This window comes from Copadichromis virginalis, linkage group LG3 (assembly GCF_057382275.1).
Source record: "Copadichromis virginalis isolate Kocher_CV1m ecotype Utaka linkage group LG3, C_Virginalis_male_GT1.1, whole genome shotgun sequence".
Lineage (NCBI taxonomy): Eukaryota > Metazoa > Chordata > Actinopteri > Cichliformes > Cichlidae > Copadichromis > Copadichromis virginalis.
The window spans coordinates 18,454,343-18,469,962 of record NC_140620.1 but is presented as its reverse complement, the minus strand read 5'-3'; the positions used below and the strand labels follow the sequence as shown (position 1 = coordinate 18,469,962).

The window sequence follows — 15,620 nt, the reverse complement described above, 5'->3', positions numbered from 1 at the left end:
CACTTTCAAAACAGAAGAATACATGTTTTATAAAAATCACGTTCTTTGATGATCATATTACATGTGTCACATTTTAAAAGGAACATATACTTGGACAACTGTTCACAAAACAGTTTTAGAGAATGCAACACGCCTTTACTTTTCCACAGTGCGTGTACGCCTCTTCCAGAGTTTTGTGTTTTTTACAATTTTACAATCTTACAATCAGACACAATAACTCACGATTATCTAAGACCTGCCATCATATATCTGTCACTTCTTCACAATCATTTGCGTCCGCTGCTCTCCTCAGGTTTGCTGGATCAGATCCTAATGCAGAGGCGTCTGTACTGGGGGTAAAAATGGCTGTTTGGCAGTTTATCAAAAAATATCTTAATGATTTTATTGACGGGTCTGGGAGGAGTTCGAGAGATTGTCATTGTACCCACACTGGCTGATGTGCGAGACGAAACACACTATCGCGTGGACTCTTGCTCCTGTGCGACCGACTCATGCAGAGGTGTGGCGTGTACCTGTGCTTCCTATGTTCCTTGTTTCGGATTAATCAAAAGCAAATAAAACGAAATAATGTTTAACGGGGCGTGCAGCCTCCATCTCCCCCATCCTGCTCTCTGTTGTTAAGAAGCAGCTTAAGCTTAAGAATAACCTTTTCCATCTCTAAAAATGGGGCATTTTTTGTCAGAAAAACTGCACTTTTTGTCTAAAATTAAAAAGGGCACAAAATAATAAATTCATTTAATAGTTTTCATTTCTATCACACACACTATATTCCATTGCAATATGTTCATGGTAGTTTTTTTTGGGTCATATGATTATTGATTATTACCGAGGGAGAAAGAGCTGAGTCATGATGGACTGAAAGCTGAACTGAAAATCAGTGCAAACAACTTATTATAGAGGAAGAATACATTTGGACATTAATTTTTTTTTGTTCTTTGTTTGCTTGAGGTTTTTTTTAACCATTATATAGCTTTCACGGACTCGTGATTTGGTTGGGATTTTTCTTTTCCATTTTGACGTTCTTTTCCTTCAGCAGATATTTTGTGGTTGGTTTATGTTTATATTCACGTGCTTTCTTAGTTTTTTTACTTACTTAGTTTTACTATCTAGTTTCTGTCTATTGTTATACTTGGTTTATATTCCTTGATTCACTTTATTCCTCCCGTGTGTTATGTTGTTGAGTTCGTGTCACTTTGAAAAGTGTTCTTTGTTTTGTTTCCCTGTTTTATGTTGGTTGTCTGTTGTGCTTTGTATTTAGTCTCCTCCTCTCACCACGAACAGCAAATAAGACGAAAGTTGGCGCTTCCCATGCAGTTTGGCACCACCGCAACTCAGCTGTGTCACCACGTGATTTCTCCTAAAACGATATCTGCTGCTTTACTCTACCTGACTTGTTTGTTGCCCTCTTCGTGTTGTCCTTCTGTAGGTGAGATTTATTTTATTTTTTTATAAAACAGAATATATATTTAAATTTTGTTTGAAGAAGTGGTAGCCTATACATTATATTTTTTATATTGATTCAGTATGTATGAGTATGTGGATAATGGATGCTTGTGTGGCGGGTTTATGAAACGCGGGTACTCCGAGGTGTGATTCAAAACACACATGTCACGTTGGCTGATTTAAAGTTTTTGTGCGTTTGACTTTTTTTTTTTTTTTCAAAGTCCTTCCTGTCTCATATTCCTACTCTGTTTGTTTGTGGATGAGGATAGATATGGACTTAGGAAAAGAGGAGAACCTGAGAACGACCCTAAAGTTTGACTGACAGTTAGTTTGAACTATCTTAGCTTTATGGAGTATAAGTTTCACTTTCAGAATAGCAATCTGTCTCTAACAGGGGATGAAATGTTATAAAAATCATTTGTGAATTTGTTGTTTGAAAATAATCGTTAATTATGTGAGGATCGTAAGGACTGAATCTCATGAAGATTTCCCCATAAGTCTGTCCAAATGTTGCATTTTTCCAGCTATAAATGAAGTGTTTCTTCAATCTTTGTTGTCCATTCACATAGTACGATATCGAAGGGCTGTTGTGTTTTTTTTTTCTTCAAACGATGCTGAAGGAAAAATAGCAGCAACAAAGTGACAAAGACTATTTAATTATTATATTAATATTATATATATTATTATATACTAATTATTAAAATTACTCGCAACCATGAGCTACTCAGATGTTAGCATTCTGTAATGCCAGAGGTTTAAGTAGTTACTGTATTTAAGGAGAATTTACAAGGACTTCTGGGATGATTTTCATCTCTTAACCCAATTTTGATCTCAGTTGTCATCCTGGTTAATTATGTTTCACTTTCTTTCGAATGTAGGAGGAAGAAGAGATATTTCATTTTTATTATCGTCTGCTCATCTTCAACTTAACGGATTCAAGCTCAGTACCTTGATTAGAACCAAAAGTCAGACTGTTCAGTTAGCTTTGCACAAAAATAGCAGGCGACTTGAGGCAACTGTGACTTGGCGCTATTGTCGTGTTCAAAATTTTCAGATTGAAATCAGGAGATTGTCTCTCTTTAATAATTGAATCGAATAGAAATGCCCTCCAAGGAGTTAATATGTTAATTAGATAATTAACTTAAGTTAATATTCAGTTAATATGAGATTCTTGTGAGTAAATTCTCATTATTTTTTAGGAACGATTGGTGGGGCTCACTTTAAACACTCAGTATGAGGAGAGAAGAGTTTTTGGTAATGTCCCCACAGTTTTGAGCCATCCGCGTAAACTATCGATTACACACTTCTTCTGATTGCATCTCTCCTCCTAAAAATTAAAACTCCTTGTAGCATCTATCACAACCACAACAAGCACAAGATATGATTTTTCAATTAATGACATTTCCAGTAAATTGTGTGCAATAGACTTTCACATTTGTGCTACTCATTTAAATATTCTCCTCCTGAAAGGGAAACTCCTACAAAAGGATATGCAATAAGACCAGCCTCAAAAAGTCTCCTGTTCCTAACTTGCTGTCACAAAACTGGCACTGTGTCTCTATAGTAAATCTAAAAGCTTTTTAATATCAAAATAATTTAAATCTGGACCTAAACATTACTTTAAAATTCAAACCTTTCTAATAAAATATATTTTTCACAGGATATTCTCATTTTAGAAGTCACTGGAGTACAGATATGGATTTGTATGATATGGATTTTGTAGTCCAAGTTTTGTATATTGTAAGTTCAACATAGCCAACATTCAGCATCACATTGTTAGTGATGTTCCAAATTTCAGAGCATTGCTCTTCTCTTTTCTTAGTATCAATCTTCCCATCAGCCTTTACATGACCTCAATGACATTCCCATCAAGATCAAGGAAAAGAGGTTAGGAAGAGGAGACAAGAGGGAAGTTTGGAACGCAGCCAGTGTTTTGAAAAATTTGCACTTTGTCAGCTAAACACAGTGTCAAAATGTCAGTATCAAGTATCCCATCCCCAATTCTGAGTGAGCTTTAGATATTTTTGACTTTTTGCATTGTCTCAGTTTCTTCCTGAACTTTCTAAAACTCTAGATGATTGGGCATTTTTTAGACTTCTGTCCTTCATAAAACATTTGTATTCCGCACAGTAATAACAAGCAGTGAGTGAGAGACTGTTGCGAGGTGGTGAGTTGTTATGCTCCTGCTGTTTGTATTCATCTTCTTGATAGCATTTTATACATTAATCGCTGTGTAAACCTGTTTGTGTCTCAGAATCTGTGACGTGACAATGGGACTGAGCTTTGTGCGAGCTGGAGGCATCGCTCTTTTTCTCGGCCTAGGCCAAGGTCTAGGCCAGGGTCTAGGCGTAGGCCTAGGCCTAAGCCTAGGCATCATATACCAGTTATACCAGGTAAGGAATCAGCAGGAGAAGCCTCACAGGCAGGTGGGAGGGGAATCAAGATTTATTGCAACAGGTTTTGTCTTCAGATGTTTGTTTTTTTTGTCTCATCTTAATGTGGATTAATTCTGATTCTTTCTCATGTTTAATCTCAGATTTGCTGATGTGCAGATATTACCTGATAATTTCAGAGAATATATTAATTTTGCCTTTCTTTTCATTTGTAAAGATAATGACATTTTCAGAATTATACTTTAAAAACATCCTGATTAATAACTATACAGAACAAGCTTTTGTGCAAACAAGAAAGAAGACAAGAGATTAATGATATAATTTTCCACAGTCAGCAGATGCACATAAAAATCAGTCTGAGCACAAATACCCAAACTGAATGGATTGAAGCTGCTCATAATCAGATCTGCTAGGCAGGTTTTACAGTAGGATGAACATTTCTAACAGCATGTAACCAAAAATCTGTAGGTTCCCAAAATCTGTTTCATCTCCTTTTCCTAACCTTTTTTCTTTCACCTCGATGAACGTATCAGATGTAAAGGAAGAGGGTAGGAGAATTTGTGAGGACGTAGGCAGTGAGTCCTGCACTGAGAGTCTGTCGGATTGATGCTATGACTGCAGTGATGTGGACACTGTACTGGTCCGTATGGTGAAAAGAGAGCTGAGCGTAAAAGCAGAATTTTCAGTTTACTGGCCGATCTACGTCCCTACCTTCACCTATGGTGACGAGCTTTGGATAGTGACCAAAAGAACGAAATTGCAGATAAAAGCAGCAACAATGAGCTTTCTCCGAAGGCTGGCTGGCCTCTCCGTTAGAGATGGGGTGAGGAGTTCGGCCATCCGGGAGAAGCTTATTGCTTATTCTCGACTATAATTCTGTCTTTTCTTTATGGTCACATTTTAACTGTAGACTATGGCACAACTGCTCTTCCAGTTACTTTTCTTTCCAAGCTTCTTAGATTGCCATGACCCAGATGACAGAGAACCTACACATACATCTTTCATCCTGAATGTTTTATTTGAGAAAACTGTCTCCTGCTGATGAGGACAGTATGATCCTGACATAGAGCACAGGCTGAGCCTTTGATTTGTTTCTGCTTTTGTGTTTTTCAGACAATGAGGACAGGTCAAAATAAATCTAAAAATGTTAAACTCTCGGTGTATGAACGGCGCATTGTCACTCATCGGGTTGACCCGCGGACCATGCAGGTAATGCCACTTTACATGTTGTTTAAACTGAAGCTGTAAATATAAACCACAAAGAACTGACAGCACCCAGTACTGACAGAAACAGGAAGTGTGGGGTTTATCTTCGTGCATCAGCACTTGCAGCCAATATCCATCCAGATTTCTTCCTGTGTGCAGATCACATGGAGGGATATCGCAGGTCTGGAGGAGGTGATCAACGAGCTCAAGGAGAAAATGATCTTCCCCGTTCAGAAAAGACATCTGTTCAGGAAATCCCGGCTGCTGCAGCCGCCCAAAGGTCAGCAATTATTCACTTTTTTGTTGTCGTTCAGGATCCCCATTAGCATCAGCCTTTGCCTTAATTATTCTTAGATGGGATAGAAAATTGCCTTAATCAGGACACCCACAGAAACTTTAATCAAAATCTACAAAGGATGCACAGCTTTTAACCATTACATTACATCTGTATTAGATATAATCGATCAACAATAACCATTTCTTGTTTGCTGTAATTTCTATTTTGATTATATATATATATACCATTTAAATTCTTTTACTTTAGTCTGTTTGTAATTGGTTGATTCTCTGTATGCGTGTCCAGAGAAATGGAAGTGTTTGTCACTGTTTATTTAAAGCATACAGGTTGTGAATGAGTTTTCAGTTTCCGACAGAGTTTAATGCACCTTAATAGTTAATAGTTTAATTATTTATATAGCACATTTAATTACAACAGGAGCGTTGACCAAAGTGCTGTACAAGAATACAACATGCATAATAAAACAACTTAGAGTATTAAAAGCAAACAACAAATATGAATTAACAAATAACTCTCATGCTGTATTAAAAGCCAGTAAATAAAAATGCGTTTTAAGATAAGATTTAAAAAGATTGACAGTATGAGCCTGTCTGATGTGTAGGGGTAAATTATTCCACAGCTTAGGCGCTATGACTGCAAATGCTCGATCACCTCTATGAACCAGCCTCGACCTTGGTACAGCTAAAAGCAAAAGATCACTTGATCTAAGAGATCTAAGGGGGGTATAAGTCTGCAAGAGGTCAGACAAATACCCGGGAGCCTGTCCATTCAGGGCTTTGTAAGTCAACAATAAAATTTTAAAATTAATTCTGAAGCGGGCAGGGAGCCAATGAAGGGAGGCAAGTACCGGGGAAATGTGTTCACATCTTTTAGTACGTGTCAGAAGATGAGCTGCAGCATTCTGGACCAACTGCAGCCTTGCCAGGCAGGTCTGGCTGACTCCAGCATATAAGGAGTTACAATAGTCCAGCTGGGATATAATGAAAGCATGAATCGCTCGTTCAAAGTTTTTAAAAGATAAAAATGATCTCACCTTAGATAAAAGCCTCAGTTTGAAGAAAGACCGCTGTACGACTGAGCTAATTTGTTTTTCAAAGGTGAAATTGCTGTCAAATATAACCCCCAAATGTTTGGCATGTGATTTGACAAAAGGCTCAAGACTGTGCAGGTTAAAATTAGAAGTGTTGGGATTGCCGCTTGGTTTTGCTATTGTTTGCTTGTGTGTATTGATTGTGAAAGTATTTGTTTAACAAATAATTAAACTTTCTTTAGTACTCTGGTAACTATAATTGATAGTTTCATTTTATCATAGCTTAGCAAATTAGTGTGTCTTGCATTTTGTGTGTTTGCTGTGTACAACTCTTAATACTGTAGGTGCTCTGAAAAAACTACTTGACTCCCTGATATATGCAGTAAAGGACTAGGGCTCCTGAATGCAGCGTAATCTGTAATAAGAGAACCAGAAGTAAGTTTGGCTAAGAACCCTGGGTGTGTGAATAAGACACAAACATAAACGTATTTATTATAGTGGTGTGGACTTTGTCACTTTGTTAAGGCATAAGTTCAGACAGAGGGAAAAAAAAAAACTATTAAAAACAACAAAAACATAATAATAATAATAATAATAATAATAATAATAATAATAATAATAATAATAATAATAATAATAATAATAATAATAATAATAATAATAATAACGGTTTTCTCAATTGCTTAAACACTACAACCAATCTTGTGAACCCAAATTTCAAAACCTTAATGCCACTTCCCAAAAAGCACAGCCATTTCCCTGAACTATAAACACTATGCCGCTGCTTTACCACATGAGTCAGATGTGGTGAACTGTTACTGTAAAACTCTACACACATATTCGTACATTTGTCAGTGCTGACACCATGTTGTCACTTAGAAAGCAGTCAGTAATGTTAACTCGAATCAGCACAGCTTTAGCTCAGTTACTACACAATTACGAAGTCAAAATGTATCACACACCAATCAGAAACTTTGATGGACAAAAGGGCCAAAGTCAGCTCATTCAGGTTTGAAACAATGGATCCAAAGACATGCAAAGGAAGAGGTTGAGGAGGAGGAGGTGGAGGAGTGGAAGGAGAAGGAGGTCTAGGACACCAGGGAGAAGGAGGTGGATGAACATAATTTCATGTTTATCTGTGTTTTATCCTCAGTTACTTTGACACAAAGGCTTCTGCTGTGATTCTCACACCCCTGATGAAAACTCACAAGTGCCAGCTTTGTTCTTATATATAAAAAAAAAAGATATTTCTTAAATCCGTATCTGTAACTTATTGTTAAATAGTCTAGTCTGTTACTGTCTTGGAGCAACTGCAACCCACATATTTTCCTTAGGGATTAATAAAGTATTCTGATTCTGATATGTACTAATAAATGATCAGAATTATTTCAGGTTGTCTGAGTCAACCTGAAATGAATTGAATCTAATCAAACTGAATCAGGAAATGGGAAAAATCGGGACCTTGTGAATCGAAATCAAATCAGTCATAGAAATCAGAGCTGATACCCAGCCCTATGTGTCCACAGTGTGTGTGAGAGAGATGAGCTATTGCCATCGATGCGACATTTGAGTCCGTAGGCGAGCAACAAGCTGTTACTTTCATGGTAGTTTGATTTCTAGCAATCGGCAAAATAATACAAAATCCCACTGTCTTCACACAGGTGTGCTGCTGTATGGACCCCCAGGATGTGGTAAGACACTCATCGCCAAGGCAACAGCAAAAGAGGCGGGCTTTGCTTTCATCAACTTGAAGCCGAGCACGCTGACAGATAAATGGTACGGAGAGTCCCAGAAACTGACTGCTGCTGTGTTCTCACTGGCCTCCAAACTGGGCCCAACAATCATCTTCATCGACGAGATAGGTGAGAAAGACACACACACAGATACAGTTTATCTCTCTCTGTTAAAGTGGAAATCATTTTGACAAATTAAGTTTGAAAAATAGTTTTTGTTTTTTGTTAAACTGTGTGTTTTGCTTACAATGCCCACTTCATGTCATGAATCGACTGTGTAGTGCAGGAAGGAAAGGATCCAAATGCAGGCCCGTAGGCAGGATGTTAAGTCAAAAATTTATTGTATACAGTTTTATTAGCTGAAACGAAAATAACCCATCCTTCAAATCCAGGGAAATGAAGGACGCATTTGTCGGCTGCATTTGGAGCGGCCTTTGAATTGGGACAGGCTTCATCGCTGGCTGTGAAGTAATCAGCCTTCAAATGCGGCCTCAGGAGGATGCGGCCTAGGTTTTGGGACACAGCTACAGGGACATAGGGCCTTCACAATAAAACAAGAAATAGAGGAACATGATGGAGAGGAGAGGCAGACGAGAGGGAGCGATGGGACACGAGCGAGAGGAGACATGACGGGAAACATAGAATGGAACACAAGTTGCTCCTAGAGAGGCTCACACAACATATATAAAGACAGACAGAGATGGAGAGCGGCACAGAGGGCAAAGACAAATAAATAAATAATATATAATAAATAATCAAGGAGCTAAACAGAAAAACCTTGGCAATATAGGAATTAACTCAAGACTAACTAAAGAAACTTAACCATAAACTATAACACAAAATAACACGAAAATACAAAAACACAAAACACTGGTTCAAATGAGCCAGGACCATGACACTGTAGGATTATACAATTTAATTGGGAAGGGAAAGAAAACAAAATTCACTTGACTACAACCTGCTAACATTTAGTGGCGATATTTTCCATGTACTACCTTAAAATTTAGAATTTTCTTAAACATAAATTAAACATATAAAGAAACTGATTCTGCTTTCAGTGAATTTGGTCTGCACAAACGGTTCAAAGAGAGACGTGAATGTATTTTAATATTTGGTCTTAACTGTATACATTTTGACAAATACCATAGAAGCAAAAAAAGAGGCAAAACATTTTCAAACAATGAAATCATAACTGAGATGATAAAACTGTGTGTATGAACAGATTCCTTTCTGAGGAGTCGATCCAGCAGAGATCATGAAGTCACAGCTATGATGAAGGCTCAGTTTATGAGTTTGTGGGATGGACTCGAAACAGACCACCAGTGCCAGGTATAACTTAGGTTCAATATGGAGTCTTGAGAGATTCACTGAGCTGTGGATGTATTATGGAGAGGAATTTGTCTCAAAAGGGTTGCAAATGCATACAGGGTGATCCGCAAGCATAAATTGATTCACAAATGTTTACAGGAATTTGTGTGTAACGTTTGAGGACTCACTTCCATAGGCCATAAAGCAAAACTGTAGTTTTTAGCCATTTTTGCTCCTAGTTCAGTTAAATTTGCATCAACTTTTTGCAGTTTCAGAATAAGATGTTTGCTTTCATGCCAACAGCGTGTACGAGTAAATGATTTGTGTTTTATGTTTACATCTTTTTAGAGAATCAATCCATTTACCTGCTCTTTAATCGTTTGCTCTTTTAACAGTTTGGAGGTTGTTAAAATAGTTTTGTGAGCTTTAAGCTGAGATTCTGCTAAAATACATTTATATTTAAAAATTGATTTTAGGATTTAATGAATCAGTATTGGATTATTCAAATTAAAATCAATTATCCATCCATCTATTTGCTTCCACTTATATTTTTCATGGTTGCGGGGGGCTTTGGAGCCTATCCCAGATGTCAGCTGACTCCACACAGAAAGACCCTAAAGACCTAAAATCGATTAGAATTGGGATTTTTTTTTTTAAAACCACCCCTATTTGCAACCCTTTAGAACCCAATTTCTCTCCATAATCTATGCAATATATGTGAATCCTGAACATAAACGATCAGATGATCAATAAAATGTTTCTTCGCAGTTTCGGTCTGTATGTAAATCTGATTAAAAGTTTACTTTGTCAGGTGATCATTATGGGAGCCACCAATCGTCCTGAGGACATAGACCCTGCCATCTTGAGGAGGATGCCCACCAAGATCCACATCAAGCTGCCTGTATGTCCTCTTCAAAATAAGTCTAACTGTTTTTTAAAAACAAACCAACAAACAAAAAGCATACTGAACGCAGCAGTGTACCCTCTGCATTGGTCGGTTTGCGTGCCGTGGCAACATCATCACACATTCATTTCTATTTATCCTGTTAAGGCACAGGGTGCTGATGTATTCTCCTGAATGGCAGGTGTCACTACTCAGATAATATCACCACATTAGAAGGAATAAAGCAGTGAAGACGTCAAACCTAAAGAAAAGCATCCCAAGAAGTCTTGTGTTTCTCTAATGATACATCATTAAAATGCAGCAAAAACTGACAAAGCTCTAACACTCATGTCTTCATCTGCGGTGGTGGCCGTGAAACAATGTGCTAGGTTACAAAAACAGAGTGGTGCATGACCAGCTGAAGTGATACCGTAAAGGCGGCATGCACCAGCATATGAGACATAATCTATGGCTCACACCACCGTCAGACAGGGGTGTGTGAGGATAAAACTAGTCTGACAGTGTGTTTGTTTCTGCAGAACATTGAGCAGCGCAAGCAGATACTCAGACTGATCCTGGAGAATGAGACGGTAAGTTCACAGCAAAAGGGAAAAAGTCATGTGACTGAGATATTAATCCTTATGATCTTACATTATTTTACCAACATGGTTCTTCTTCTGCTCTTTTAATGTAGTTAGTACATGAAGCCAAAGAAACATTAAATCCACAATAATAAAAATGAGTGAAGAAAAGGAAAGCTTTAGTGAAGGTTACAAATGATCTTCTTATGGCCTCTGACAGTGGACTCGTGTCTGTGCTTGTCCTGCTAGACCTCAGTGCAGCATTCGATACTGTCGACCATAATATCCTATTAGAGCGATTAGAGCATGCTGTAGGTATTACAGGTACCGTAATGTATCAGATCTATCTAAAATACTCGAATTTGTGCATGTAAATGGAGAGTCCTCTTCACACACTGAGGTTAATTATGGAGTTCCACAGGGTTCAGTGCTAGGACCAATTCTGTTTACATTATACATGCTTCCCTTAGGCAGCATCATTAGAAGACCTAGCATACATTTCCACTGCCATGCAGATGACACCCAGGTCTGTCTATCTATGAAGTGAGATAACACACACCAATTAGTTAAACTGCAGGAATGTCTTAAAGACATAAAGACCTGGATGGCCTTTAATTTCCTGGCAGAGCCTTCAGTTTTCAGACCCCTTTTCTATTAAACCAGCTTCCAGTTTGGATTCGGGAGACAGACACGATCTCTACTTTCAAGATTAGGCTTCAAACGTTTCTTTTTGCTAAAGCATATAGTTAGGGCTGGACCAGGTGACCCTGAATCCTCCCTTAGTTATGCTGCAGTAGGTGTAGGCTGCTGGGGGGTTCCCATGATACATTGAGATTTTCTTCTTCTTCTTCTCACTTAATATGAGAAAATAGGGGCGGGCCTAAAGTCAACACACCTGAATTAAATGAATTAGCTCATTACCAGGCCTCTGGAGAACTTCAAGACACTTTTCCACTCTTAACAGATCAGTTAAGAGTGGCATTAAAAAATCACGCTGACTAAAAGAGTTGTTCTCTCATTCTTTTACTGAAGGTAACCATTTCTGACAATTTCAGTTCCTTTTGCAGATTATTCCAGGAGACAGAGGCGGCGTATTTCAAAGCCTAACTCCTAATTGTGTTTTGATGTGTGGGACAATCAACTGTATGATATTGTGAGAACAAGGGCTGCATTGTTATGATTTTTATGCATATAAACACATAAATAAGAGGGAGAGATTTATAGATAAAGACCAACCAATGGGAAAGCCTGCAAATATAAGAGAAGGACATGGAGCAGCAGCATACACAGAACAATAATGTAGACGATTTCCATAACCCCTTTAGTTAGTGGGCTGGTGCATTCAGAAAAAGCAGCTCACCATAATCCAATAAAGGTAAAACAGTTGCACGAATCAAGTGTTTCTCACCTGGAGGCACACACAGGATTGATTTCTAAACTTAGTTTTAGTTTTAACTTAGACACAAGCCTTTGAATGTGAGTTTTAAATGGTAAATTCGGATTTACAATGATACCTAGATTCATTGATAGACTGATTCTGCCTCTGTAGGTGGATCCACTGACTAACCTCAGCCACATCGCCAGGGAAACTGAAGGTTTCTCAGGAAGTGACCTCAAAGAGATTTGTCGTGAGGCAGCACTGCTGTGTGTCCGAGAAATCATGGATTCTGACACGTAGGTGTTTGGTATTTCCAGGTCAGAGTGGGTAGAGTGACAGGACGTTAAATGTTTTAAAATGATCAAAGTCAATATTTTGACAAATAGGTATTATCAATTACTAATAAAATAAATATTCTGATGATATTCACTTTTTCATGCTAATTAGGACAAATACAGCACAAGTGAAAATCATCTTTTTTTCCTTTTCACTCTCTCAGTGTGCAGGCATTTTTATGATTGAACTGAGTGATGCAGAGCTGCTCTTATAAAGTTCAGAAGTTCACTTGTTGTTTGCTAAATGTCTGATTTCTTTCTCTCAGCCTTTCAGATGACTGCATCCGTCCAATTAGTCAGGATGACCTCCAGAAGGCCACAACAAAGATGAAGGAGTCCAAGAGTCCGGGTGGCCTGACACTGGATGAGGCATTGTCATACTATTCATAATGTAATAACTGAAACAACACATAGAAATGAATAAATAAACAAGGGGAACCTAGACTATATAGCTGCTCTTGCAAAAGTAAAATGTGTTCAGAACCACAGCATTCAGATCCCAATTCTGATTCCAAAAGCTTCCAGACAGGAGAGGGTTTTAAAAAAAAAGATTTTCTAGATATTGCCTCTGCTGAGTTTCAGCTCTCATCGGTTAAACACTGGACTTCATTCACTCAGGTTCTGTCTGTCAGGTCACGTTTACTTCACTGTTTTATTTACAACTGAGCAAATTTGTTTTTGCTCAGATTAAAGTTACGTTTCATAACTGCATAGTTTTACTGACGTTTAATGTCTCACTGGAGCACATGTTAGACTCAACCATTTACTTTTCTTTATTATAACATGTTCATTTATGCTGGATTTCTTTTTAAACTGTGAATTTTGAATTTAAATTAACATTAAAAATCTTTTTTTATACAAGGAGGAAAGAGAAAGTGCGATTCCACTGAGAGGATCAGCATCTGAACCAGCATGTTGATCATGAAGACTCCAGCCTGTACATAAATGATTAAATCATCTCTTTTTAATATTTATTCAACTGTATTCTAAGCACCAGCTCTCTGTTAGAATTTTTGGAGTTTACTCAAAAATAAAATCAGAGTAACATCTGATTTGTGTGGGGTGGATTTATTTATTTGGTCCTTTAATTGTAAAACACTTGCTACAGACTATGAAACACATCACAGACTTCTGGATCTTAAAAGAAAACTAATACTGCTCATGAATGAGACTAACAGAAACAGCATTAGTGAAGGTTACAAATGATCTTATGGCCTCTGACAGTGGACTCATCTCTGCTTGTCCTGATAGACAGTGCAGCGAACAATACTGTTGACCATAATATTTTATTAAAGTGATTACATGCTATAGGTATAACAGGTACTGTGCTGCAGTGGTTTATATTATTGTCTCGTATCAAATGGAAAAACCCTCTTTTCCACTTCATACCATTGACCAGTTGAACAATCAAACAATTGAATGTGACATGAGCTATGCTACATTAGTTTGACTTCCTTGTTGTCCATTGGAAAGCCACAGCAAAATATGGAGTGTGTCCTCAGCGGCCAGAACAAGAACATCACATCAAGAAGGCCCTGAGTAAATGTGGTTATCCCAGCTGGACTTTAGTCAAAGCTTTGATATTTGTGAAAGGCAAGAAGAGCTAACATATCAGGCCAGGACTCTGCAGTCTATTTACACCTACAGGCCAGTGGACACTCTTTCAGTGATGAGGATGTACACATCCTCGACAGGGAGGAACGCTGGTTTGAGCTCGGAGTCAAGGAGGCCATTTACATGAAAAGGGAAAGACCATCTCTGAATCGAGGAGGGGGCCTAAGGGTACATCTGTCACCATCTTACAATGCTGTGATTGCAGCCATTCCCCAACTCTCTGTGAATGGTACTCATGGCCATTGATCAGTGGGTTTTGATCAATGGTCATGAGAATTTGTATATTAATAATCAAGGAAATGACCTCCCAGCCCATTGTTCCTTCAGTGGGCTGGTTTCAGTCATTGTGCAAATGTACTGTTCATAAGAGTGGGGAAACCTGCAGTCAGCTGAGACTGAAGAAGTCACTTGGATTAGTGACAAAAAATTTCTCCCACTGAAAACGCTACGTCCAGATGAAGAGAATCAACTTTTTGAGGAGCGGCTGTTTGGTTTCTCCAAGGTAGAGGTCTGAGCATTCCTCGCCACACTGTACAGCACATACTACGTTGTTAAGTTTGTGTTTGGGAGTTTTGCCCTTAGAACAAACCAGTTTTTGTCTGAGTGTGTTGCTGAGTCTCAAGTACACTGGGATGTCATGCTTGGAGAAGATTCTCCTGAGTTTCTCTAATAAACCTGCTACATAAGGGATGATAATATTGTTCCATTTGTCCTTGTGTTTCTCCTTAGTTGATGTCTGACCTTCTTTTCTGTGTATCTTTGCAGATTTGTTTCAGTTTTTTTCTCTTCATATGTTTATGTTTGTGATAAATTTCATTTTAACTTTAGTTCAGAAAGCCCTCAACAATTTTACTTTAGTGCAAATGAAACAAAAAAACAACCCAGTGTTCCTACACTCACAAAAACTTTGAGTCTTTCATTCGGAAGCCTCCTCACTTACTCCTACATCTGAACTTGTCAACTGAGCTTTAATGTTCACTCACAGTGACCGCTGTGTTTTATAAGTCCTCCAGCAGGTGGCAGCACAGGAGCTTCCAGCATCACATGATGTTGGAAATGTCTCAGGAGGTCTAGATTAAAGGCTTGGTGACAATGGAGTGTTAAAAGCTGTGCTGTTGTTGTTAATACTTGAGGTCACATGAGGCTGGTGCTTTCATCGTCTTAATCACAGAAGAAGAAAAAATACTGAGGTTTCAGAAAAGCTGCCAGCTGGTCCATTTGGGAGATGTTGGAATGAATTTGTCTATTTACAGTTTTCTACAAACCAAAAGAGCAGCAATCACAACAATGAGTACAAGAAGTAAAAAGCCAGGAGCTCCCAGCCCAGCTCACAGTGCACACCAGCTCAGACATTCCTGTCGGTTAGTTCTCTGCTTTGATTAAATGCACCTAAAGAAAATCAAAATTGACTTTAATCA

At 38.2% G+C, this 15,620-nt stretch overlaps 1 protein-coding gene across 1 annotated transcript; it reads left to right on the top strand.

Moving 5' to 3' along the window:
• The first annotated feature begins 1,330 nt into the window (after positions 1 to 1,330).
• Positions 1,331 to 13,630, top strand: LOC146713179 (outer mitochondrial transmembrane helix translocase-like). The gene is made up of 11 exons (XM_085452316.1): positions 1,331 to 1,426; positions 3,698 to 3,836; positions 4,950 to 5,045; positions 5,202 to 5,322; positions 8,032 to 8,232; positions 9,326 to 9,432; positions 10,223 to 10,312; positions 10,834 to 10,884; positions 12,425 to 12,549; positions 12,855 to 12,979; positions 13,451 to 13,630. Exons 2-10 carry the CDS (start codon positions 3,714 to 3,716, stop codon positions 12,976 to 12,978), a joined length of 1,038 nt encoding a protein of 345 aa, XP_085308442.1. The 5' UTR covers positions 1,331 to 1,426; positions 3,698 to 3,713; the 3' UTR covers position 12,979; positions 13,451 to 13,630.
• Positions 13,631 to 15,620: the final 1,990 nt, after the last annotated feature.